The 25246-nt window shown below is 41.0% G+C and overlaps 1 protein-coding gene across 6 annotated transcripts in view; it reads left to right on the forward strand.

Moving 5' to 3' along the window:
• ARHGEF9 (Cdc42 guanine nucleotide exchange factor 9) overlaps positions 1-25246 on the forward strand; it is a 426609-nt gene that overhangs the window by 66383 nt on the left and 334980 nt on the right. For 4 of the 6 annotated variants that reach the window (XM_061410326.1, XM_061410329.1, XM_061410328.1 and 1 more), the window contains exon 2: positions 11064-12653. The exons of 1 other annotated variant lie outside the window; for it this stretch is intronic. In XM_061410326.1, the coding sequence (XP_061266310.1) occupies positions 11124-12653 (1530 nt within the window). In that variant the 5' untranslated portion in view covers positions 11064-11123. Of the gene's footprint in view, positions 1-10545; positions 12654-25246 lie in introns of all 6 variants that reach the window. One more of the 6 variants, XM_061410327.1, reaches the window with a different exon arrangement.

Here is a 25246-nt window from a genome sequence, read left to right on the forward strand (position 1 = left end):
CTTGAGAGTCCCTTGGACTGCAAGGAGATCCAACCAATCCATTCTGAAGGAGATCAGCCCTGGGATTTCTTTGGAAGGAATGATGCTAAAGCTGAAACTCCAGTACTTTTGCTACCTCATGCGAAGAGTTGACTCATTGGAAAAGACTCTGATACTGGGAGGGATTGGGGGCAGGAGGAGAAGGGGATGACGGAGGATGAGATGGCTGGATGGCATCACTGCCTCAATGGACGTGAGTCTGGGTGAACTCTGGGAGTTGGTGATGGACAGGGAGGCCTGGTGTCCTGCGATTCATGGGGTCGCAAATAGTCGGACATGACTGAGCAACTGATATGATCTGATACCTGGAAACAAAACATTAAAACAATTGATTTTCTATTTGAATTTTATAAATTATTGCCTCGTTTAGTATTATGTTCTTGAAGACATCAAAAATCGTTGAGGTCCTTCAATGGACCGGAACCTGGTGTTCCGGAGTCGAGCAATGAGAATGTAAAGGAGAGAGAAAGAGGCTGACAAAGCCAATAAAGCCCCTGCACGGGGCTTGCTCTGTTCACGAAGGCCTTAGGCCCCCTTTCGATGGGGTGAAGTTGCAGAGCGCCTTCTCGACAGGGTCTTAGAAGTCCGGACAGGAAAGTGAACTCAGAGAGCCTCTGCGCTCCAGGGGATCAGCCTGAAAAAGAGAAAGAGGGAGAGAGAGAGAGAGAAAGCAAGACACGGGGACCAGAGCTCTGATGGAGCAAAGGTGTTTTAATCAACATGGTGGGGCATATATACTGTAGTTATTATCAGCAAAGATAAATGTTAAAATGCCAGACTTACAAAAATAGGAGACCCATATTAAAGAGAGAGAGTTGTAAACAATCACTTTTACCATATGGTGCACAAGAAGGAGGAGGGTACCTATCACTGTATAGAAAAACTAATGAAGGAAATGCCTGGATTCCTCAACCCCCAGGAGAGGCTTGCCTCTCCTCTTAAATTCCTGAATATTCAGGAATTAATAAGGAACAGAGAATTCCTGACAGATCCAAAACAGCACACAGGAAGCCTCTTGTTAAATGCTTCCTGACAACCAGAGTCCTTTCTGTGAATTTTTCTGATGGTGAAACACTTGAAAAAGCATCACAGTGAAGCAATAACTGTCTATAAATGTCAAAAAGACCTGAAAATGCTCATTACAAAAGATTTGATGAAAGTTCATTATAATGAAATTGACAAGGCATCTGCTTATTTCTGTGATATACCTGTTAAAATTATGGCTGGTAACATTATATATAGAACACGTGTATTAAGTACCATTTCATATTAGAACACTTGTACTAAACTTATATGCAGAGTACATCATGAGAAACGCTGGACTTGAAGAAGCACAAGCTGGAATCAAGATTGCCGGGAGAAATAGCAATAACCTCAGATATGCAGATGACACCATCCTTATGGCAGAAAGTGAAGAGGAACTAAAAAGCCTCTTGATGAAAGTGAAAGTGGAGAGTGAAAAAGTTGGCTTAAAGCTCAACATTCAGAAAACGAAGATCATGGTATCTGGTCCCATCACTTCATGGGAAATAGATGGGGAAACAGTGGAAACAGTGTCAGACTTTATTTTTGGGGGCTCCAAAATCACTGCAGATGGTGACTGCAGCCATGAAATTAAAAGACACTTACTCCTTGGAAGGAAACTTATGACCAACCTAGATAGCATATTCAAAAGCAGAGACATTACTTTGCCAACAAAGGTCTGTCTAGTCAAGGCTATGGTTTTTCCAGTGGTCATGTATGAATATGAGAGTTGGACTGTGAAGAACACTGAGCACCGAAGAACTGATGCTTTTAAATTGTGGTGTTGGAGAAGACTCTTGAGAGTCCCTTGGACTGCAAGGAGATCCAACCAGTCCATTCTAAAGGAGATCAGTCCTGGGTGTTCTTTGGAAGGACTGATGCTAAAGCTGAAACTCCAGTACTTTGGCCACCTCATGTGAAGAGTTGACTCATTGGAAAAGACTCTGATGCTGGGAGGGGTTGGGGGCAGGAAGAGAAGGACGACAGAGGATGAGATGGGTGGATGGCATTATTGACTCGATGGACATGAGTTTGAGTGAACTCCGGGAGTTGATGATGGACAGGGAGGCCAGGTGTGCTGGAATTCATGGGGTCGCGAAGAGTTGGACACGACTGAGTGACTAAACTGAACTGAACTGAAGCAATGTTTAGCTTTTTTAAAAGGTGAGAAGATTCAATCTTAAGTAATCAAAGACTTGATTAAGATAACGTGAAGCATAGGAAATAATTTTGATAAAACACACATCTTTATTTTCTAAGAAGATTACTTGAAGAAAAAGAAAAAACTTTCACAAGCTCTTATCAGGAGCAGATCAATAGTCCAATAATTTGTTGTTGCTCAGTTGCTCAATTGTGTTTGACTCTTTGTAACCCCATGGACTGCAGCATGCCAGGCTCTTTGTTCTTCACTATGTCCAGGAGTTTGCCCCAACTCATGTCCATGAGTCAATGATGAATGAATCAATGATGCCATACACCTGTTTCATTCTCTTTCACCCCCTTGTCCTCCCCTCAATCTTTCCCAGCATTAGGATATTTTCCAATGAGTCGGCTCTTTGCATCAGGTGGCCAAGTTATTGGAGCTTCAGCTTCACCATCAGTCCTTTCAATGAATATTCAGGGTTGATTTCCTTTACAATTGACTGGTTTGATCTCCTTGATATCCAAGTGACTCTCAAGAGCCTTCTCTAGCACCACATTTTGAAAGTATCAGTTCTTTGCCACTCAGCCTTCTTTATAGTCCAATTCTTACATCTGTACAGGACTACTGGAAAAACCATAGTTTTGACTAATACCTTGTCCTTACAGAGAGAAAAACCAAATCCCAATTTTACAGTGTATTTTTGACATTAAAGTCACTTAAAAACAAACTTATTTTAATCTTAACCAGTATGAAAACACATAAAACTCAGGTTTCAAAGATTCCTTTCCATCACCCTTGTGCAACTTACTATTTCCATTTCCATTCAACTTTTGTTCTGTCTTTTATGTTTTCCTATACTAAAACAATTAGCTTCACTTTAGGACAAAATTACTTTCTTTCCCCTTATTATTTCTAGTAGCCTTAAACAATTGTGAATGGTCTTTTACTGGCAAATTTATGAATACATTTCATGATTCCTAAAAGTGTATTTTCCTTGTTGCACATTTTTCAATATGGAATGTCTACTAAGAGACCCAAATATCTTTGGTTCTTTTGTAAAGGAAAACAAAAGTGGATGAACATATTCTTAGTAATGTTTCAATATTTTATTTGGAAATGATCTAGATATTTGATGACTACCTATAGTCCTATAGTTTAATATAACTTAGCAAAACTGTAAAGTTTCAGGTTACCAAAAAGACTTTGGGAAGCTATTTTAAACGTTCACTTAGAAACATTAAACTCATTTATATACATTTAATTTATTTGTTTTCAACCACTATGTTAAGATTGCTTATGGTAATTTCATCATATCAAGTTGTTTACTTCCTAAGAAATTTTGTGACAGAGATAACATGAATTTATCTGACCAATCAACCCAGGTAGAGTGAAAGTTTTCAGTGCTAACTCCAAAGACACACCTGTTTCAATTAAACCACCAACTTTAAGCTGGCTTTTATTTACTAAAAATTTACCCTAGATCATGGGCTTCCCAGGTGACTCAGTAGGTAAAGAATCCGCCTGCAATGCAGGAGTTGCAGAAGATGCGGGTTCGATCCTTGAGTCAGGAAGATCTCCTGGAGGAAGGCAGGGCAACCCACTCCAGTATTCCTAACTGGAGAACCCCTTGGACAGAAGAGCCTGGTGGGCTACCGTCCATGCAGTCACAAAGAGTTGGACATGACTGAAGCGACTACACATGCATGCACCCTAGATTATGTGAACTTGAAAATCATTTGGTTTAGTTTTTTTATATTTCTTTAATTTATATGAGTACTTGTTTGTTTTATGCCAATTAAATAGAGCTCTTTTGCAAATTAATTTTAACAATGCCATACAGAGCTAGAAGAGAAAAAAAAAGTCACACATATATACACATGTGTTTAGACACACATGAGCATATATACAGATGCAAACAGAGATCTTATAGTTTTATTTTAAATTTTAGTTATGTATCAGGTGCAATAACCCAAAAGTCAAAAGAATGGATGGATCCAAGTTGTGTTTCTGGCAGATGATCTAGGTTCAGGTTATTTGCTGTAGGTATGAGTCTTCTTAAAGCTGTTTTAGAGCAAATCTGTCTTTCAGAAACTCCTTCATAATAATCAAAGAATGCATTCCATTGTCTCTTGAGAGGTTTGAAATCCTCTTGTTCAAAAGTGACCCCTAAGGTATACTTATTTAAAACAAAGTTTCTTCCCATTGAACAGGACGGGTAACTTACAAAGACAGAAACAGAAAGCAGGTTTTCTCTTGGGCCTTTTAGAATATATTTATCTGTTATAAAAAAAATCTAGGTTGATAGATACTTACGTTTTTCCTTCTAATCTTTTTTTTGCCCCAGTTAACTTAGAAACAGTAATTAAGTCTTTAGTATTTAAATCTTCAGAGTGCCTGATTTTAAAGGAGCAGGTTTTCAAAAAGGAGGAGAAGAAGATGGCACTGGGGGCAGGATAGGTGCACAAGAATGTCTACCCACATGAAGAAAATGGGTGAGGGGAAAAGTAAACCTCAGAAGCCATTTTGTCTTATTTCAATTGTTTGTTCATATCAATTAATTTAGAAATTGTATTTTGCAAAGAAGTGATTGTAGAATTGTGAATATAATTGGAAGACTCCAGGTGCCAAGTAAAATAAAGGTGAAATTAAATTACCTTATCTTAGAACTATGACTTTATAATTTAGTTCTGAGAAAAATAAGCTTGAAAATTAAAAGTTCATTATAATGGCCACTGCAGTTCTAGATTAGTTTTGTTCATGTTGGCCCATTTATTTAAAAGTGTGTATATGTAGGGCTCATAGTTCTTAAATGTCCCTGAAGGAAGGCTGCCCTTAGAGCATTTAGATGACTGGGATTCTATTTCTCAGGATTTTTCCAAGAACAAAGGAAAATTGCTAGCTAGGCCAATTCCATTCCAAGAGGAGCTGCACCAAAGTGTTAGCACACTTCCAAAAGGGAAATAATTGATTACTTCTCTATGATAAAGCATTGACAGCAGGGACAGAGCCTTGAACCACAAAGGATAAAGCATTTCATGGTACTGAATTAAACTGGAGAACTCAAAATGCAAAGAGAATGGGCCCAGGATCTGAGAGACTCATCAAACCAGAAGAGGGTGACAAATCAGGGAAGTCATGAGCACAAGAGCTCAGTGCAGGTACCTTGCACAAGTACAGAAGTTGCTTCCTTCCATCCCCACTTCTGACATTATAACTGTCAAATTTAAAAATAAAACATACAGTTATCTCTTCAGTTAAATGAATTTATTTGGAAATAGCCAGAGAAATTGGAACTAAGGAAATACAACTTATAGTAGACCATAAGTAAATCCAAAAAACAAAGCTTGCTTTTATAGAACAAATAGGCAATTGGGAGGGCTTGTTCTAAACGAAGGTTTATTGGAGGAAAGTAAGAGTTCAGGATGGTGAAGATTTCTCATTAGCTGAGCTGTGGTATTTTTCATTGACTGGGCTTATTGCTGGGCAAGAAGAAAATTTTCCTTCCTTTTGTAGTATATAGTATATAGCAAACTGTAGTAGTATAGCAAACTTTTTCCTATTGGACATAAAAGGTACATCTTTTCCTGTTTGGGGGTATTCAATTATGAGTAATAGGGCATGAGCTCCCTCTACAGGGTTTCTCAACTTCAATTTTAGTTAGTTCATTTCAGTTCAGTCACACATGCTTGTCCAGCTCTTTGTAATCCCATGGACTTTAGCATGCCAGGCTTCCCTGTCCACCACTAATTCCTGGAGCTTGCTCAAACTTATGTCCATTGAGATGGTGATGCCATCCGATGATCTCAGCCTCTGTTGTCACCTTCTCCTCCTGCCTTCAATCTTTCCCAGCACCAAGATCTTTTCCAATGAGCTAGTTCTTTGCATCAGGTGGCCAAAGTATTGGAGTTTCAGCTTCAGCATCAGGCTTTCCAATGAATATTCAGGACTGATTTCCTTTAGGATTGATTGGCTTGATCTTCTTGCAATCCAAGGGACTCTCAAGAGTCTACTCCAACACCACAATTCAAAAGCATCAATTCTTCAACACTCAGCTTTTGTTATGGTCCAACTCTCACATTCATACATGACTACTGGGAAAACCATAGATTTGACTAGACAGATCTTTGTTGGCAAATTAATGTCTCTACTTTTCAATATGCTATCTAGGTTGGTCATAACTTTCCTTCCAAGGAGTAAGCATCTTTTAAATTCATAGCTGAAATTACCATATGCGGTGAATTTGGAGCACCCGCCCCCCACCCCACCCCCAAAAAAAAGCCTCTCACTGTTTCCATCGTTACTCTTCTATTTACCATGAAGTGACCAGATTGGATGTCATGACCTTAGTTTTCTGAATGTTGAGTTTTAAGCCAACTTTTTCACTCTCCACTTTCACTTTCATCAAGAGGCTTTTTAGTTCCTCTTCACTTTCTGTCATAAGGGTGGTGTCATCTGCATATCTGAGGTTACTGATATTTCTCCCGGCAATCTTGATTCCACCTTGTGCTTCTTCCAGCCCAGCATTTCTCATGATGTACTCTGCATACAAGTTAAATAAACGGGGTGACAATATACAGCCTTGACGTACTCCTTTTCCTATTTGAAATCAGTCTGTTGTTCCATGTCCAATTCTAACTGTTGCTTCCTGATCTGCATACAGGTTTCTCAAGAGGCAGGTCAGGGGGTCTGGTATTCCCATCTCTTTCAGAGTTTTCCACAGTTTATTGTGATCCACACAGTCAAAGGCTTTGGCATACTCAATAAAGCAGAAATATATGTTTTTCTGGAACTCTCTTGCTTTTTCCATGATCCAGCAGATGTTGGCAATTTGGTCTGGTTCCTCTGCCTTTTCTAAAACCAGCTTGAACATCTGGAAGTTCATGGTTCATGTATTGCTGAAGCTTGGCTTGGAGAATTTGGAGCATTACTTTACTAGCGTGTGAGATGGGTGCAATTGTGCGGTAGTTTGAGCATTCTTTGGCATTGCCTTTCTTTGGGATTGGAATGAAAACTGACCTTTTCCAGTCCTGTGGCCACTGCTGAGTTTTCCAAATTTGCTGGCATATTGAGTGCAGCACTTTCACAGCATCATCTTTCAGGATTTGAAATAGCTCAACTGTAATTCCAGAAGGCAATGGCACCCCACTCCAGTACTCTTGCCAGGAAAATCCCATGGATGGAGGAGCCTGGTGGGCTGCAGTCCATGGGGTAGCTGAGAGTCAGACACGACTGAAGTGACTTAGCAGCAGCAGCAGCAGCAGCAACTGTAATTCCATCACTTCCACTAGCTTTGTTCATAGTGATGCTTTCTAAGGCCCACTTGACTTCACATTCCAGGATCTCTGGCTCTAGGTGAGTGATCACACCATCGTGATTATCTGGGTCGTGAAGATCTTTTTTGTACAGTTCTTCTGTGTATTCTTTCCACCTCTTCTTAATATCTTCTGCTTCTGTTAGGTCCATACCATTTCTGTCCTTTATCAAGCCCATCTTTGCATGAAATGTTCCCTTGGTATCTCTAATTTTCTTGAAGAGATCTCTAGTCTTTCCCACTCTGTTGATTTCCTCTATTTCTTTGCATTGATCACTGAGGAAGGCTTTCTTATCTCTTCTTGCTATTCTTTGGAACTCTGCATTCAGATGCTTATATCTTTCCTTTTCTCCTTTGCTTTTTGCTTCTCTTTTCACAGCTATTTGTAAGGCCTCCCCAGACAGCCATTTTGCTTTTTTGCATTCTTTTCCATGGGGATGGTCTTGATCCCTGTCTCCTGTACAATGTCACAGACCTCCGTCCATAGTTCATCAGGCACTCTATCTATCATATCTAGGCCCTTAAATCTATTTCTCACTTCCACTGTATAATCATAAGGGATTTGATTTAGGTCATGCCTGAATGGTCTAGTGGTTTTCCCTACTTTCTTCAATTTAAGTCTGAATTTGACAATAAGGAGTTCATGATCTGAGCCACAGTGAGCTCCTGATCTTGTTTTATTGACTGTATGGAGCTTCTCCATCTTTGGCTGCAAAGAATATAATCAATCTGGTTTCAGTGTTGACCATCTGGTGATGTCCATGTGTAGAGTCTTCTCTTGTGTTGTTGGAAGAGGATGTTTGCTATGACCAGTGCATTTTCTTGGCAAAACTCTCTTAGTCTTTGCCCTGCTTCATTCTGTATTCCAAGGCCAAATTTACCTGTTACTCCAGGTGTTTCTTGACTTCCTACTTTTGCCTTCCAGTCCCCTATAATAACATTATAAAATATAATGTAAATAAATATTTATTTATTTATAAAATAAATATTTTTATTTTAATAAAATATAACTACATTTTAATGTAGTGCCTCATACTTATAAATGTTAGCTATTGTTATTTTCTTGAGTTGTACAGAAAGCCTACTTGAAGAAACAGAATTCCTGGATGAGGGTAGAAATGTGGGACTGAGGTAAAGAAACTTCCTGGCCTGGAGGACTAGGCTTCTATTCTTGGCCCGCCACTGGCTTGGCATATGACCTAGGTCAAGTCTCTTCCTCTTTTTTTTTTTTTTTAAATTTTTAATTTGTTTATTTTATTCATTGAAGGGTAATTGCTTTACAGAATTGTGTTGATTTCTGCCAAACAGCTACATGAATCAGCCATAGGTACACCTATGTCCCCTCCCTCTTGAAGCTCCCTCCCATCCCCCTGCCCATCCTATCCCTCTAGGTTGTTACAGAGCCCCAGTTTGAGTTCCCTGATTCATACAGCAAATTCTCATTCTCTATCTATTTTACATATGGTAATGTAAATGTCCATGTTACTGTCTCCACACATCTACCTTTTCCTTCCTCCCCACTTCCATGTTCATTTATCTGTTCTCTGTGTCTGTGTCTCCATTGCTTCCCTGCAAATACTTTCATCAGTACCATCTTTCTAGATTCCATATATATGTGTTAGTATATGATATTTGTTTTTCTCTTTATGACTTACTTCACTCTGTATAATAGTCTCTAAGTTCATCCACTTCATTAGAACTGACTCAAATGGGTCCCTTTTTATGACTGAGTAATATTCCATTGTACACATGTACCACAGCTTCTTTATCCATTCATCTGTCAATGGACATCTAGGGTGCTTCCATGTTTTAGCTATTGTAAATAATGCTGTAATGAACATTGGAGTGCATGTGTCTTCAATTTTGGTTTCCTCAGAATATATGCCCAGCAGTGGGATTTCTGGGTCATATGGTGGTTTTATTCCTAGTTTTTAAAGGAATATCCATACTGTTTTCCATAGCGGCTGTATCAATTTGCATTCCCACCAACAGTGCAACAGGGTTCCCTTTTCTCCAAACCCTATCCAGCATTTATTGTTTGTAGACTTTTTGATGATGGCCATTCTTACTGGTGTGAGGTGATATCCCGTTGTAGTTTTGATTTGCATTTCTCTAATAGTGAGCCATGTTGAGCATCTTCTCATGTGTTTGTTAGCCACCTGTATGCCTTCTTTGGAGAAATGTATGTTTAGGTCCTTTTTCCCACTTTTTGATTGGGTTGTTTGTTTTTCTAGTATTGACTTGTATGAGCTGCTTGTAAGTTTTGGAAATTAATCCTTTGTCAGTTGTTTCAAGTCCCTTCCTCTTTTTGGTCTCATTTTCCCAAAATAGATAATCTCACTGATCATATGAACATTTTGTGAGTCAAACAGATTCTGCACAGGCTGTGCTCATAAATATAGGAAAGATACAGATTAAAGACATACTTCAGGTCAAGTGAAGTTAACTCTGCAGACCAGACCCGAGGAAGAGGATCAAAGAGACCATGAGCTAGTAACCTGACACCCGGGACAACCATCAAAAAGGCAGAAACTGTCTTTAAGCTCTGGGCTCCACCCACTTTCTCCTCTTTTTCCTTTCTTTCCTTTCAGCCTCTGAATATTAACCTGCCTTCTTGCCTCTCTCTTAGCAAATTCTGTTCCAGCCTGTTCAGGGCAGAGGGGCAAAAAGCATTGAATGGAGAAAGATTTCATCATGGGTGAGCTTCTAGTTCTAGTCCCAGCTGTTCTCGGAAACATTCTTGGGACTTCTAATCTCCTTTTTGCTTCCTTGAAGAGGCACCTCCTCTACTGTTCCCTTTCTCTTTCCCTCTAAGTTTCTGCTGCCCTTGTGGATACCTCTGTTAAAGCACTTATCAAGCTGTATTGTAATTGTTTATGTCTACAAGTCTCTCCCAGTAGAATATGATCTCAGATGAGAAGCTGTATGTGTCTATAATCTTAGTGGTATCCCTCTCTTAGCTAAGGGGTCAATGCTTAGTGGGTGGTTGACTGGTGAACTCACTTCCTGCTGTTTTTCTGTGTGAAAGCAGGAGCATGGAGGAGCAAATGAGAGAGAGGGAAGAATGGACTGAATCCTTACCTGCTGCTCCCTTGGTTTTGTAGTTTAGACAAGATAAGTATCTTCTCTGGATCTCTAGAACCTCTTTATAAAATGAAAGGATCAAAGTGATAGACTTTTGAGATAACTTGTGCTTTTTTTTAATTTATTTTTTGGCTTTTTAATGTATTTACTCAATTATCAAGATCTGATAATAATAGCTGTTAAGTTTTGTCCTTCTCCAGTATATTTGCATTTAAATAAGAATTGAAGGATGTTTTGGCACACAGGATAAGCTGTGATCTTCCCCAATCCTAAATTAGTGGGGTCCAAATGAATGCACTTTTGCTTTGCAAAGGTCCGAAAAATTTAGTGGTCCAGTGGTGACAAAGTATGAATCATTTATTTGATTGTGACAAATCTGCAAAGAACCTTGTTTGTGGCTTTGCGTAATCTAGCTCTCTCTCTCTCTCTCTCCCCCTCTCTTTATCTCTCTCTCCTTGTCAGCTGGAAATAACTCACCAACCCTCCCTCTCTGCCTTTGTGGCCCCATCCCCTGCTGTGACCATGGAGACTCTCAGCAGCTGTCGGACTACCTTCCTCTCTGATCTGGTGCCCAATGGTTACCTGGTTCAGGTCTTCCCAGGCCACCCTGAGGTAGAAGGCCTGGCCAGGGAGGTAGGGCTGGAGAAGTCTGAGCAGTGTGACCAAGGTGATTTGAGCTCCAGGGAGGAGAATGGTCAGAACAAGAAGAAAATCAAAGTCAACAAGATCTGGGATTTTATGAGTCGTAGAAAAGAGGCCTCCAGTCAGGCGAAGAGACCCCAGTCCATGATTTTACTGGGAGACAGTTCCAGACCATCAGAGTTGAAGCCCAAAGTCACATTAAAAGATCGAATGAAGGCATTCAAAAGGTTGAAGCCTTCGACTGGGGCCTCCAAGAATACTACTCTTAGGAGCAGTAAGGTCCAGGAACCCCAGGAGGTGTCACATATTTACCACATGAGAAAGGCCCAGGAGGCCTCAAAGCCTTTTCGTTATTCCTACTCAGGACACAATGAGGGCCTGGAGCCCTTCCTTGCAGATGTGCAAAGACTGATGCCCAAGAACCAGAAAGTGTTGGCCTTTGATGATTTTGGCATCCATGTGGAGGAGGATCACTGGGAAAAAGAGTCCTCTGAGCAGTCTGGTAGGGGCAGGTGGGCCAGGAGCTACCTGAAACACACATTCCCTGGAGACTGCGAGGCCCCATGTAGATCAGCTGGAGACTCCAGAATCCAGGATCCTGAGTCTGCCATTAAGGCCTCCACCTTAGAAGGGAATGTGGAAAGGGGCTACGAGGAGAGCCTTAGGCACCTGCGTCGAGACAAGGCTGTGCCTTTTGGTAGTGTTGTCAAGTTCTTCAGCAATGTGGCTGAGATGGCCCGCAAGTGGCGTGCATTATCCCGGGAAGAGCTGCAGATGAGCCACCGGCGTGACAAGACCTACTTCATCAGTGGTGGCAGTGAAGCCCTCATCATAGAGGGTGCTGCCTCCCAGGCCTCCTTCCCACTCAGCCAGACCCCTGAGGTTATGGTGTGGGGCAATGTCATTGAGAGGTGCCAGCACTGTCACCAAAAGGCCTCACAAGCCTCATGCACATTTGAAATGAGCATTGAGGGCAAGAAGACTTTGGGCCAGGCCCTTGAAGACCCCTGCACTGCTGCTGCATTAGTCTCAACCTCCACCTCACCTGTCTTTGAGCTCCAGGATGACCCAACTCCACAGACTGGGTGCAGTTGCCATTATGGCCATGTCTTCACCATGGAGAGCTCCTCAGAGGAACTTGATGAAGACATTGAGACTGTGGTCAACATCCTTAAGGAAGATGACAGTGCTGGACAGTCCCCTGAGCCAGGCACCTGTGCCAAGTTAACAACCAAAGCTGTCATGGAGAAGCTAGAAGAGAAGCCCAATGAGATGGAGAAACCAGAGGCCTGCAAGGGGCCCGGGGCATCCATCCAGGGAGGACAGCCCCAGGATTCTGACTTGGATATGAGAACAGCAGGTGCAGACAGAAAAGCCAGCAAGTCCAGTACTGGAGTCCTGGGTACTCAGGTAAGGTGGGAGCTGACTTTCCAAATCACCATTTGAAACATTCAGAACCCCGGAAGCCAGTTAAACTCTCATGCCTTCCCCATTACCCTACCTTCCATCAGGAATGTCCCAGAAGGAATGTTCCCACCAGTCAGTTGCCTGGGAATTGACTCATCCTAAAAATACTGGGCAATTTTTGTCCCTTCATTGGGCTGAACGCCTGCAGTTACATCTCAATTCAACCTTGAACAAAAACTGAAGCTCTGGGAATGCCAGCAGAATGACCAGGGTCATTTAATTATGCTCAAGAGAGCCATAGTCTCCTATTTTCCTTAGCTGTGGGGCATTTCCATGGCTTTGCCACCCTATCCTTCCCCACCAACAGGAGCTGAATTCAGAGACTAGTGTCCAGCAAATCCTCTGGGACTGAGTGTCAGGAGACCTGGATTTGTGTCTCAGTTCTGTTCTCAGTTGTCCATATGACTTTGAGACAAGTCCTTTCATCTTGTTGGACCTCAGTTTCCCTGTGGAGGGGAAGGCGCTTTCTTGGTGTCTGGAAAATCTCTAGGTGTCTTCTGACAACAACACTCTGTTGTTCAGCCTGAAGAATGTAAGTAGAAAACAGCCCAATAACCTTCTTCCAGCATTCATTATATCCAACATCTGTCAGGGTGTAGTCACATTACATTGTTTTCATTTAATTAAAGTAACCTTGTGAGGATGGAGTGATTATCCTCATTTTACCAGTGAAGAGGCAAGCTGAGAGGGGTTTAATGACTTATCCAGAGTCATAGATTGTAGCAGAATTTGGATTCAAATTTTCACTTTTGACTCCAAGTCTGGTGCTTTTGTCTAGTTGTCTGTAGTGTTCCAGGGATTTTACTTGAGTGATGACAAACAGGTACTCACCATGCCCTCATGCATGGACAAAAAGAAATGTGCTAAAAGTAGTAGGAGGAATGTTGGATAAGTATGAGAAGGGACTATCTGGCTTTGGGACTTAAGAATGTCTTTGTAAGCAGATATTCTGTAGTTTATCCAGATAATTTTATGGCAAAGTGTTTTTTAAGGGTAGCTAATTAAAATTCTTCTTGGTGGTGGTGATGGGAGTAGTCTAGCCTGATAGCTCTCAACCTGTCCTGTCATCTTTCAAATCATACTTTGAGAGAAATTGGGTCCCAGCAGGACAAAAGCAATAAGCCTGCTTTTTCTGGAAGGGAATTAATATGTTTATAAATATTTTATTTTTATTTTTATCATATTTGGTAAGCTTTAAGAATATAAAGATTGGCATAATATTATTAGGAGTAAATTTTATTGCAGTGGTTTTAAGACCAACAATCAAACAAGCAAACAAACATACTTAATGATTCCATTAGCTGATAATTGCAGTTGGAGACTGCATATCTGATGTTACCAGTAACTAGGAAAAGGGTCATAGATGAGCAAGCACCTCACTAAGTGGCTGTGTGGACTGGACACAGAGATGCTTTGTAGGTCCTTTAAAAGCACGGGCTTTGGAGTCACAAGGGCTTGAGTGGGATTTTCCTTCTCATCTGTGAAACAGGATAAAACACATCCTATATAAGGGGACTTGTTATGGGGAATCAAATAAGCTAGAGTACCCAGTCTATCACCTTTTGTGACACATTGCAGGTTTCCACAAAGTGGTAACTGTTGCAATTATTAAATTTTGGTAAATTATTAATAATTGTGAACAATATCCAGCCAGGAAAACAATTCAAAACAGTACTGCAGCTGGTGAAGGCTGCTGAACAAAGTGTCTGAAGTCAGGAAACTGGCTTCTTTCTAGTGCCATTTATATCCTTGAATTTGTGAACTTAAGACAGATATTTCCCCTCTATGGGTCTCAATTTCTCCATATGATCCAGAGAATCTGTACCGGATAATTCTTGAGTATCTTTCCTCTTTGCCATTCTCTAGTTTTTTCCTCTCAGCTATTTCTCTGAGTCCAGTGGGAGACCTCTTACTGTGCAGTGGGTTGTTTTGGATTAGATCTCTTTGGCAGGCTTCCTGTGCCCTCTGCTGGTTGCTCAGATATGCTGCCTATCTTTCCTTGGAGTAGTAAACAGCAGCCTAGACAGACGTTGAGGTCCAGGGAATAAGCAAAGTGTATTGGAAAAGCTGCATGCCAGGAAACATTGGTGTAGGACAGGGGTCCTGTTGACCGTCTGATCCAGTCACTCTGTTTTACAGATGATGGGGACACTGAGTGCAACAGGGACAGGATTTCCCCTGATACACAGAAACGGTGAGGCAAGTGGGATATGAGAGTTCTAGTCTAGGATCAGCCACAAATTTCTCCTGACAGACCCCCCTCTCCCTTTGGGTTTTAGCATCTACCAAATCTTCATCCTTCCCAAAGACACCTTGCAGGTCCACTGTGAGGCTAAATTGACATAATGAATATGAAAGCAGTGCATTGTTAAGTAGCAAAGACCATGTGATTACAGTGGATCATTACATGCTAATAAAGGTGAAAAACCCTGCTTGCAGAATGGCTTAGGTCTTTTTGTGTTTCCTAAGGAAACTGCTCGGCTTGCCCCACAATGATGGGGTTTACCTTCAAGGGAATAATATCAGGATGTAGGGATGGGCTTTCTTCAGAGTCCTTAATTTGGAGTTTATCAAGGGAATTGAAACTTCTCTGTGCCTCACTCTTTGTATTAGGAAAACCAGGGAATTGATATTAATTATAGCTAACATTTACGAAGTGCTTATTATGCACTCAGGCACTTACACGTATGGACTCATTTCATCACACAACTACCCTCTGAGTCATGGAATGTCTTTAAAATACAGATGATAATAATACTTACTTCATAGGGGTTTTGGGAAGATGAAATGAGTGCTTGCTTATAGTAGTGTCTGGCTAAGAGTCATGGTGCAATAAATGTTAGCTATTTGCATAAGTTATTAAAAACAAGATTGTTACTTTAAAAAGTATTCACAACCTAAGAAGTTGAGAGTTATGTTTTATTTGGGAAATGTTATGTTATGTTATATGTGGGAATTTTTAGGACTTCAAACCTGGGAGACAGCTTTTCGAGTATCTCTGGGAGAACTAATCTGAGGAGGCGAGGAGAGGAGCCAGGCTATATAGAAGTTTTTCAAAAAGAGGCAAGTAGTCTGAACATCAAAAGGTTACTGTTAGTTAAGGAAAACCAGATAACCCAAGTTAAGGAATTTAGCAATTTAGCACTTTTCTGTGTATGGGAAGATGCAAGAGTCTGGGTTCACTGAAATCATTCCTTTGATATGCACCTGAGCTATCTGGGCCAGTATCCTGTTTGCACATTCTGAGTTTCTCATGACTCACCAAGGGGAGTGATTGTAGTCTAATGGCTACTAGATGACAGATATTCTTCTTCCTGAGTTACCTTAGTACTCACCAGCTCACATTGGAGGGCTGCAATGGCTGATGACTGTGGCATCCTTGTTTACTGATACGGCAGGAAATATTCCATTCTTCAACATATAACAAGAAGAGACTGTACCTCAAGACTGGCATTAGCTAACACTTTAGTGAGGATTAGTAGAGTACAAATTGAAGGAAAAAGGGAAAGAAAGATAAGCATTCTTTAGATTTGAAAGGGACTTTGTAGAGTGCTTTTCCATATATAAATTGATTGCAAAACTAATTATCATTATTATTATTTTCATATGATAGATAAGGAACTTGAGCCATGGTTTATGAGAAACAAAATATTGAAGCTGGAAGCAAAATGCCTATTATCAAATTTGTGGTTTGTCAACTGGTATGACAGAACATACAAACACTTGCTCGTCAGTTTTCATTAAAGATTAAGACTTTTATTTATTTATACTTTTTTTAAATTTTATTTTTAAACTTTACAATATTGTATTGGTTTTGCCAAATATCGAAATGAATCCATGACAGGTATACATGTGTTCCCCATCCTGAACCCTTCTCCCTCCTCCCTCCCCATACCATCCCTCTGGGTCGTCCCAGTGCACCAGCCCCAAGCATCCAGTATCGTGCATCGAACCTGGACTGGCGACTCGTTCCATTTATGATATTATACGTATTTCAATGCCATTCTCCCAAATCATCCCACCCTCTCCCTCAAGTTTAGAATTGTAATATGTGCAATTAAAGCTACAGGGATAGTAAGAAAACTATTTCAGTATTCAAGGAGAGTAGGATGTGTATTTTCAGGAAAAGATGGTATGAGGAATGGAAATGCATTTTGTTTAGAGGAAGAAAGTGATTTTTCCCCTAACACTGGTTATTTCTGTATGGAATGAAAATATGAGACAAATAAGTATAGATACAAAAAATTATGAGAGGTTTGTAAAAAGGAAGCCCTGAGAAAAGAGTTTTGTACAAAGTCAGGCTGGGATTAGATTATGTTTAATTAAGAAAGTGGATTTTGTTACAGAAGGTAGGCAGGTGTAGGCCTAGAGTTTGGTTTTCTCTCTTTGCTAAGAGAACAAAATTTTCTGGGACTGTTGAACTACTTTTGATAACAGATTGTGAGTTTCCTTGCCTTCTAAATGATCTGTATCTGCATTAAAATATTATATTGTCACTTCTGCTGAAAAAATAAGTATTGTTTCATACTGATCTATGATGCTTTTAATATTTGCTTTTTGTTTTTTTTTTTAATTTATTTTAATTGGAGGCTAATTGCTTTACAATATTGTAGTGGTTTTGCCATACACTGACATGAATCCACCATGGGTGTACATGTGTTCCCCATCCTGAAGCCCTCTCCCACCTCCCTCCCTAACACATCCCTCTGGGTCATCCCAGTGCACCAGCCCCGAGCACCCTGTATCATGCATTGAACCTGGACTGGCGATTCATTTCACATATGATAATATACATATTTCAATGACATTCTCCCAAATCATCCCACCCTCACCCTCTCCCACAGAATCCAAACGACTGTTCTATACATCTGTGTCTCTTTTGCTGTCTTGCATATAGGGTTATTGTTACCATCTTTCTAAATTCTATAAATATGCATTAGTATACTGTATTGGTGTTTTTCTTTCTGGCTTACTTCATTCTGTATAATAGGCTCCAGCTTCATCCACCTCATAAGAACTGATTCAAATGTATTCTTTTTAATGGCTGAGTAATATTCCATTGTGTATATGTACCACAGCTTTCTTATCCATTCGTCTGCTGATGGACATCTAGGTTGCTTCCACGTCCTGGCTATTAAAAACAGTGCTGCAATGAACATTGGGGTACATGTGTCTCTTTCAATTCTGGTTTCCTCAGTGTGTATGCCTAGCAGTGGGATTGCTCTGTCATATGGCAGTTCTATCCCCAGTTTTTTAAAGAATCTCCACACTGTTCTCCATAGTGTTCCCACTAACAGTGTAAGAGGGTTCCCTTTTCTCCACACCCTCTCCAGCATTTATTGCTTGTAGACTTTTGGATTGCAGCCATTCTGACTGGCATGAAATGGTACCTCATTGTGGTTTTGACTTGCATTTCTCTGATAATGAGTGATGTTGAGCATCTTTTCATGTGTTTGTTAGCCATCTGTGTGTCTACTTAGTTCTTTGGCCTATTTTTTGATTGGGTCGTTTATTTTTCTGGAATTGAGCTGCAGGAGTTGCTTGTATATTTTTGAGATTAATTCTGGCTTTGTTTGCTATTATTTTCTCCCATTCTGAAGGCTGTCTTTTCACCTTGCTTATAGTTTCCTTCATTATGCAAAAGTGTTTAATTAGGCCCCATTTGTTTATTTTTGCTTTTATTTGCATTACTCTAGGAGGTGGGCAGGTGAGTCTTTTTAATATTTCCACCTTGTTGGGAAGAAGTCTCTAGAGTTTCACCTCAGTTTTATCTTATTTCATTGTTAATCAACCTAATTAACTATCCTAATGTTTTATTTGCATCTGTAAGACCCATTATGGTAAAGCTGGTTTATTTTTTTATTTGTTTGTTTTAAACTAAGGAAGTTCTTAGGTTAGCCATATATATTTGTGTGTGTGTGTGTATATATATATATATATACACACACACACATATATCTCACATACTAGCAAAGTAATGCTCAAAATTCTCCAAGCCAGACTTGAACAGTACATGAACCATGAGTTTCCAGATGTTTGAGCTGTGTTTAGAAAAGATAGAGGAACCAGAGATCAAATTGCTGACATATGTTGGAGCATAGAAAAAGCAAGAGAATTCCAGAAAAACATCTACTTCTGCTTCATTGATTATGCCAAAGCTTTTGACTGTGTAGAGCACAACAAACTATGAAAAATTCTTCAAAAGATTGGAATACCAGACTTCCTTCACTTGCCTCCTGAGAAATCTGTATGCAGGTCAAGAAGCAACAGTTAAAACTGGAAATGCAGGTGTTATTATTCAGCTGCCTGTTGCTCTGGCTAAGCCATGAGAAAAACACCATGGGGAAAGAATAAAAGCAAAATATAGCAATACATTATAATCTAAACAAAAGTACATCAGGTTTATTAGTTGGGGTCGTCAAGCCCTGCAAAGCTAAGGAAAAATATAGTGTGGACCTTGGAATGCTGGGTCAGTGCCACTTCAGAATGCTGCTTGTGCACACACGAAGATGTTTTCCCAAGGCATATGTGGGTCTATAACCTCCAACTGGGTGATACCACTTCTACAAGAAAATAACAAAGATAGTTCAAATTAATCAGTAAAATAAGAGACGTGACCGGGGATACAGGAGGCTGACTTCATCATAGCATAACAGATACGTTCTGCTTACCAAGACACTAAATAAAAGTGATGTGACTCCAAGGAACGGGGCTCTTGAACCAAGAGGTCTTGAGTCCCTCGGTCCCATCTTTTTAAAGCTTTAATTCTGTCTCTAGCTTCTTTTTCTCAAACTGTGCATCGACCACTTTTGATCCCTACTTGCTGTGCTGACCACAGCAAGTGGTGCCCAACATAGGGCTCCAAAGTGAAGGATAGCTGAGAGCAAAGCTAAAGTTGAAATATCGGTGCAGGGTCCTGAAGAACAGTGGGATGAGGTCTTGAAAATACCCCTTTGCATTAAGTAATACTCTCTCAGGCATTGAAACTGGGGTTAAGCATGGAAAATTCAGAAAGCTCAGAACGATACCGGCCATATATATGCTTCTTAAGGCAGCTTTTAAAAATGAGGGTGAGGGGGTAAAAAAAATAAGTGAAGGCCAGCTATTGGAAGTTTTACAAGCCATTAAGAAACATTGCTTATGGTTCCCTTCTCTCAGTACTTTAGATTATACTGTATTGCTATATTTTGCTTTTATTCTTTTCCCATGGCTTAGCCAGAGAAACAGGTGGCTGATTATTAACCCCTGAACCTTACCTGCCTCCTGGTAAATCTGTATGCAGGTCAAGAATCAACTGTTAAAACCAGACATGGAACAACAGACTGGTTCCAAATTGGGGAAGGAGTAAGTCAAAGCTGTATATTGTCACCCTGTTTATTTAACTTTTATGCGAAATACATCACGAAAAATGCTGGGCTGGATGAAGCACAAGCTGGAATCAAGATTGCCAGGAGAAATATCAATAACCTCAGATACACAGATGATACCACCCTTATGGCAGAAAGTGAAGAGGAACTGAGAGCCTCTTGATGAAGTGAAAAAGGAGAGAGAAAAAGCTAGCTTAAAACTCAACATTCAAAAAAACATGGCATACGGTCCCATCACTTCATGGCAAATAAGTGGAGAAACAATGGAAACAGTGACAGACTTTATTTTCTTGGGCTCCAAAATCACTGCAGATGGTGACTGTAGCCATGAAATTGAAAGATGCTTGCTGCTTAGAAGAAGAGCTATGACCAACCTAGACTGCGTATTGAAAAGAAGAGACATACTTTGCTGACAAAGGTCCATCTAGTCAAAGCTATGGTTTTTCCAGTAGTCATGTATGGATGTGAGAGTTGGACTATAAGGAAAGCTGAGAAGTCAAGAATTGATGCTTTTGAACTGTGGTGTTGGAGAAGAATCTTGAGAGTCTCTTGGACTGCAAGGATATCCAACCAGTCCATCCTAAAGGAAATCAGTCATGAATATCCATTGAAAGGACTGATGTTGAAGCTGAAACTCCAATACTTTGGCCACCTGATGAGAAGAACTGCCTCATTGGAAAAGACCCTGATGTTGAGAAAGATTGAAGGCAGGAGGAGAAGAGGACAACAGAGGATGAGATGGTTGGATGGCATCACCAACTCAATGGACATGCCTTTGACTCAACTCTGGCAGTTGGTAATGGACAGGGATGCCTGGTGTGCTGCAGTCCATGGGGTCACAAAGAGTTGGACACGACTGAGCGACTGAACTGACTGATATATATATATATATATATGGTGGGCAGGGCACTCCCTGAGTGAGTAAGACTGCACCCCCCCCCCCCCCCCCGCGCTTGTGGGTTCTGCTATCTAGTCCTTCCAGGACACTTGAAAAGGAAGAAGAAAGTCCAAAATGAGTACCACATTAAGGTGTTTCTGAATGCACCAAATTGTGAAGTTGATGCTGTTGCAGCCCCAATTTGGCAACCCACTCCAGTGTTCTTGCCTGGAGAATCCCAGGGACAGGGGAGCCTGGTGCGTTGCCATCTATGGGGTCGCACAGAGTTGGACACGACTGAAGCGATTTAGCAGCAGCAGCAGTTTATTTTCCAGAGAAGACAAGGGCACCCCACTCCAGTACTCTTGCCTGGGAAATCCCATGGATGGAGGAGCCTGGTGGGCTGCCTTCTATGGGGCTGCACAGAGTCGGACATGACTGATGCGACTTAGCAGCAGCAGCAGCACCAGCACCAGCGGCAGCCGTATATTTTCCTTTAAGACATTATAGTCTATGGATAGTGTAACCTTAATTCAGAATGTGCCTTAGTAAAAGTACAATTGGCTGACTTTCACCTTGTTTTTCTTAGCCTCTGACTGATTTGGAGGCCCCTACCCCTGTCCTCTAAGCTTAAAGCTGCTTAGTTCTGGTATCCCTCTAAGCTCACTTTCCAAAAGGCTGTGTCCTCCTGAATTGCATAGAATAGTGTTTCACAAATACTTCAAGTCCTAACGCTTAGTACCTGTGAATGTGACCTTATTTAAGAATAGGATGTTTGTAGATGTAGTCAAGTTAAAATGGAATCATACTGGATTAGAGTGGGCCCTAATCCAATGACTGATGTGTTTATGAATATTGAGAAATTTGTACAATAACAAAAAGACACAAAGAAGACCGTGGAATGATAGATACAGAGGCTGGAGTAATGTACCTGCAAGCCAAGGAATTCGAAGGATTGCTGAGAGCTACCATGAGCTAGGTCCAATAGAAGCAAGGTCCGATGCTCTAAAGAGCAATATTGCATAAGAACCTGGAATGTTAGGTCCATGAATCAAGGCAAATTGGAAGTGGTCAAACAGGAGATGGCAACAGTGAACGTCAACATTCTAGGAATCAGCGAACTAAAATGGACTGGAATGGATGAATTTAACTCAGATGACCATTATATCTACTATTGCGGGCAGGAATCCCTCAGAAGAAATGGAGTAGCCATCACGGTCAACAAAAGAGTTCGAAATGCAGTACTTGGATGCAATCTCAAAAACGACAGAATGATCTCTATTCATTTCCAAGGCAAACAATTCAATATCACGGTAATCCAAGTCTATGCCCCAACCAGTAACGCTGAAGAAGTTGAAGTTGAATAGTTCTATGAAGACCTCCAAGACCTTTTAGAACTAACACCCAAAAAAGATGTCCTTTTCATTATAGGGGACTGGAATGCAAAAGTAGGAAGTCAAGAAACACCTGGAGTAACAGGCAAATTTGGCCTTGGAATACGGAATGAAGCTGGGCAAAGACTAAGAGAGTTTTGCCAAGAAAATGCACTGGTCATAGCAAACACCCTCTTCCAACAACACAAGAGAAGACTCTACACATGGACATCACCAGATGGTCAACACTGAAATCAGATTGATTATATTCTTTGCAGCCAAACATGGAGAAGCTCTATACAGTCAACAAAAACAAGACCAGGAGCTGACTGTGGCTCAGATCATGAACTCCTTATTGCCAAATTCAGACTTAAATTGAAGAAAGTAGGGAAAACCATGAGACCATTCTGGTATGACTTAAATCAAATCCCTTATGATTATACAGTGGAAGTGAGAAATAGATTTAAGGGCCTAGATCTGATAGGTAGAGTGCCTGATGAACTATGGACGGAGGTTTGTGACATTGTACAGGAGACAGGGATCAAGACCATACCTATGGAAAAGAAATGCAAAAAAGCAAAATGGCTGCCTGGGGAGGCCTTACAAATAGCTGTGAAAAGAAGAGAAGTGAAACGCAGAGGAGAAAAGGAAAGATATAAGCATGTGAATGCAAAGTTCCAAAGAATAGCAAGAAGAGATAAAAAAGCCTTCCTCAGTGATCAATTCAAAGAAATAGAGGAAAACAACAGAATGGGAAAGACTAGAGATCTCTTCAAGAAAATTAGAGATACCAAGGGAACATTTCATGCAAAGATGAGCTTGATAAAGGACAGAAATGGTATGGACCTAACAGAAGCAGAAGATATTAAGAAGAGGTGAAAAGAATACATAGAACTGTATAAAAAAGATCTTCACGACCAAGATAATCATGATGGTGTGATCACTCACCTAGAGCCAGACATCCTGGAATGTGAAGTCAAGGGAGCCTTAGAAAGCATCACTACGAACAAAGCTAGTGGCAGTGATGGAATTCCAGTTGAGCTACTCCAAATCCTGAAAGATGATGCTGTGAAAGTGCTGCACTCAATATGCCAGCAAATTTGGAAAACTCAGCAGTGGCCACAGGACTGGAAAAGGTCAGTTTTCATTCCAATCCCAAAGAAAGGCAATGCCAAAGAATGCTCAAACTACCACACAATTGCACTCATCTCACATGCTAATAAAGTAATGCTCAAAATTCTCCAAGCCAGGCTTCAGCAATACATGAACCGTGAACTTCCTGATGTTCAAGCTGGTTTTAGAAAAGGCAGAGGAACCAGAGATCAAATTGCCAACATCCGCTGGATCATGGAAAAAGCAAGAGAGTTCCAAAAAAAACATCTATTTCTGCTTTATTGACTATGCCAAAGCCTTTGACTGTGTGGATCACAATAAACTGTGGAAAATTCTGAAAGAGATGGGAATACCAGACCACCTGACCTGCCTCTTGAGAAATCTGTATGCAGGTCAGGAAACAACAGTTAGAACTGGACATGAAACAATAGACTGATTCCAAATAGGAAAAGGAGTACGTCAAGGCTGTATATTGTCACCCTGCTTATTTAACTTCTATGCAGAGTACTTCCATGCAGAGTACTGAAGAAGGCATTACTCTTGCCTGGAAAATCCCATGGACGGAGGAGCCTGGTAGGCTGCAGTCCATGTGGTCGCTAAGAGTCGGACACGACTGAGTGACTTCACTTTGACTTTTCACTTTCATGCATTGGAGGAGGAAATGGCAACCCACTCCAGTGTTCTTGCCTGGAGAATCCCATGGACAGAGGAGCCTGGTGGACTACCATCTATGGTGTTGCACAGAGTCGGACACAACTCAAGCAACTTAGCAGCAGCAGCAGCATGCAGAGTACATCATGAGAAACGCTGGACTGGAAGAAACAGAAGCTGGAATCAAGATTGCCGGGAGAAATATCAATAACCTCAGATATGCACATGACACCACCCTTATGGCAGAAAGTGAAGAGGAACTAAAAAGCCTCTTGATGAAAGTGAAAGAGGAGAGTGAAAATGCTGGCTTAAAGCTCAACATTCAGAAAACGAAGATCACAGCATCCGGTCCCATCACTTCATGGGAAATAGATGGGGAAACAGTGGAAACAGTGTCAGACTTTATTTTTTGGGGCTCCAAAATCACTGTAGATGGTGATTGTAGCCATGAAACTAAAAGATGCTTACTCCTTGGAAGGAAAGTTATGTCCAACCTAGACAGAGTATTAAAAAGCAGACATTACTTTGCCAACAAAGGTCTGTCTAGTCAAGGCTATGGTTTTTCCAGTAGTCATGTATGGATGTGAGAATTGGATTGTGAAGAAAGCTGAGTGCCGAAGAATTGATGCTTTTGAACTGTGGTGTTGGAGAAGACTCTTGAGAGTCCCTTGGACTGCAAGATCCAACCAGTCCATTCTGAAGGAGATCAGCCCTGGGATTTCTCTGGAAGGAATGATGCTAAAGCTGAAACTCCAGTACTTTGGCCACCTCATGCGAAGAGTTGACTCATTGGAAAAGACTCTGATGCTGGGAGGGATTGGGGGCAGGAGGAGAATGGGACAACAGAGGATGAGATGGCTGGATGGCATCACTGACTCGATCAATGTGAGTCTGGGTGAACTCTGGGAGTTGGTGATGGACACAGAGGCCTGGGTGCTGCGATTCATGGGGTCGCAAAGAGTCCGACACGACTGAGTGACTGAACTGAACTGAAGCATGAGCTAGGAGGCAAGGAAATGTTAATCCCTGGAGTCTTCATAGAGAGCATGTCGCTGCTGATACCTTGATTTCAAACTTCCAGCCACCAGAGCTGTGAGAAGAAATTCTGATTGTTTAAGACACTCAGTTTGTGGTGATTTGTCATGGCAGCCCTAT

This window comes from Bos javanicus, chromosome X (genome assembly GCF_032452875.1).
Source record: "Bos javanicus breed banteng chromosome X, ARS-OSU_banteng_1.0, whole genome shotgun sequence".
Lineage (NCBI taxonomy): Eukaryota > Metazoa > Chordata > Mammalia > Artiodactyla > Bovidae > Bos > Bos javanicus.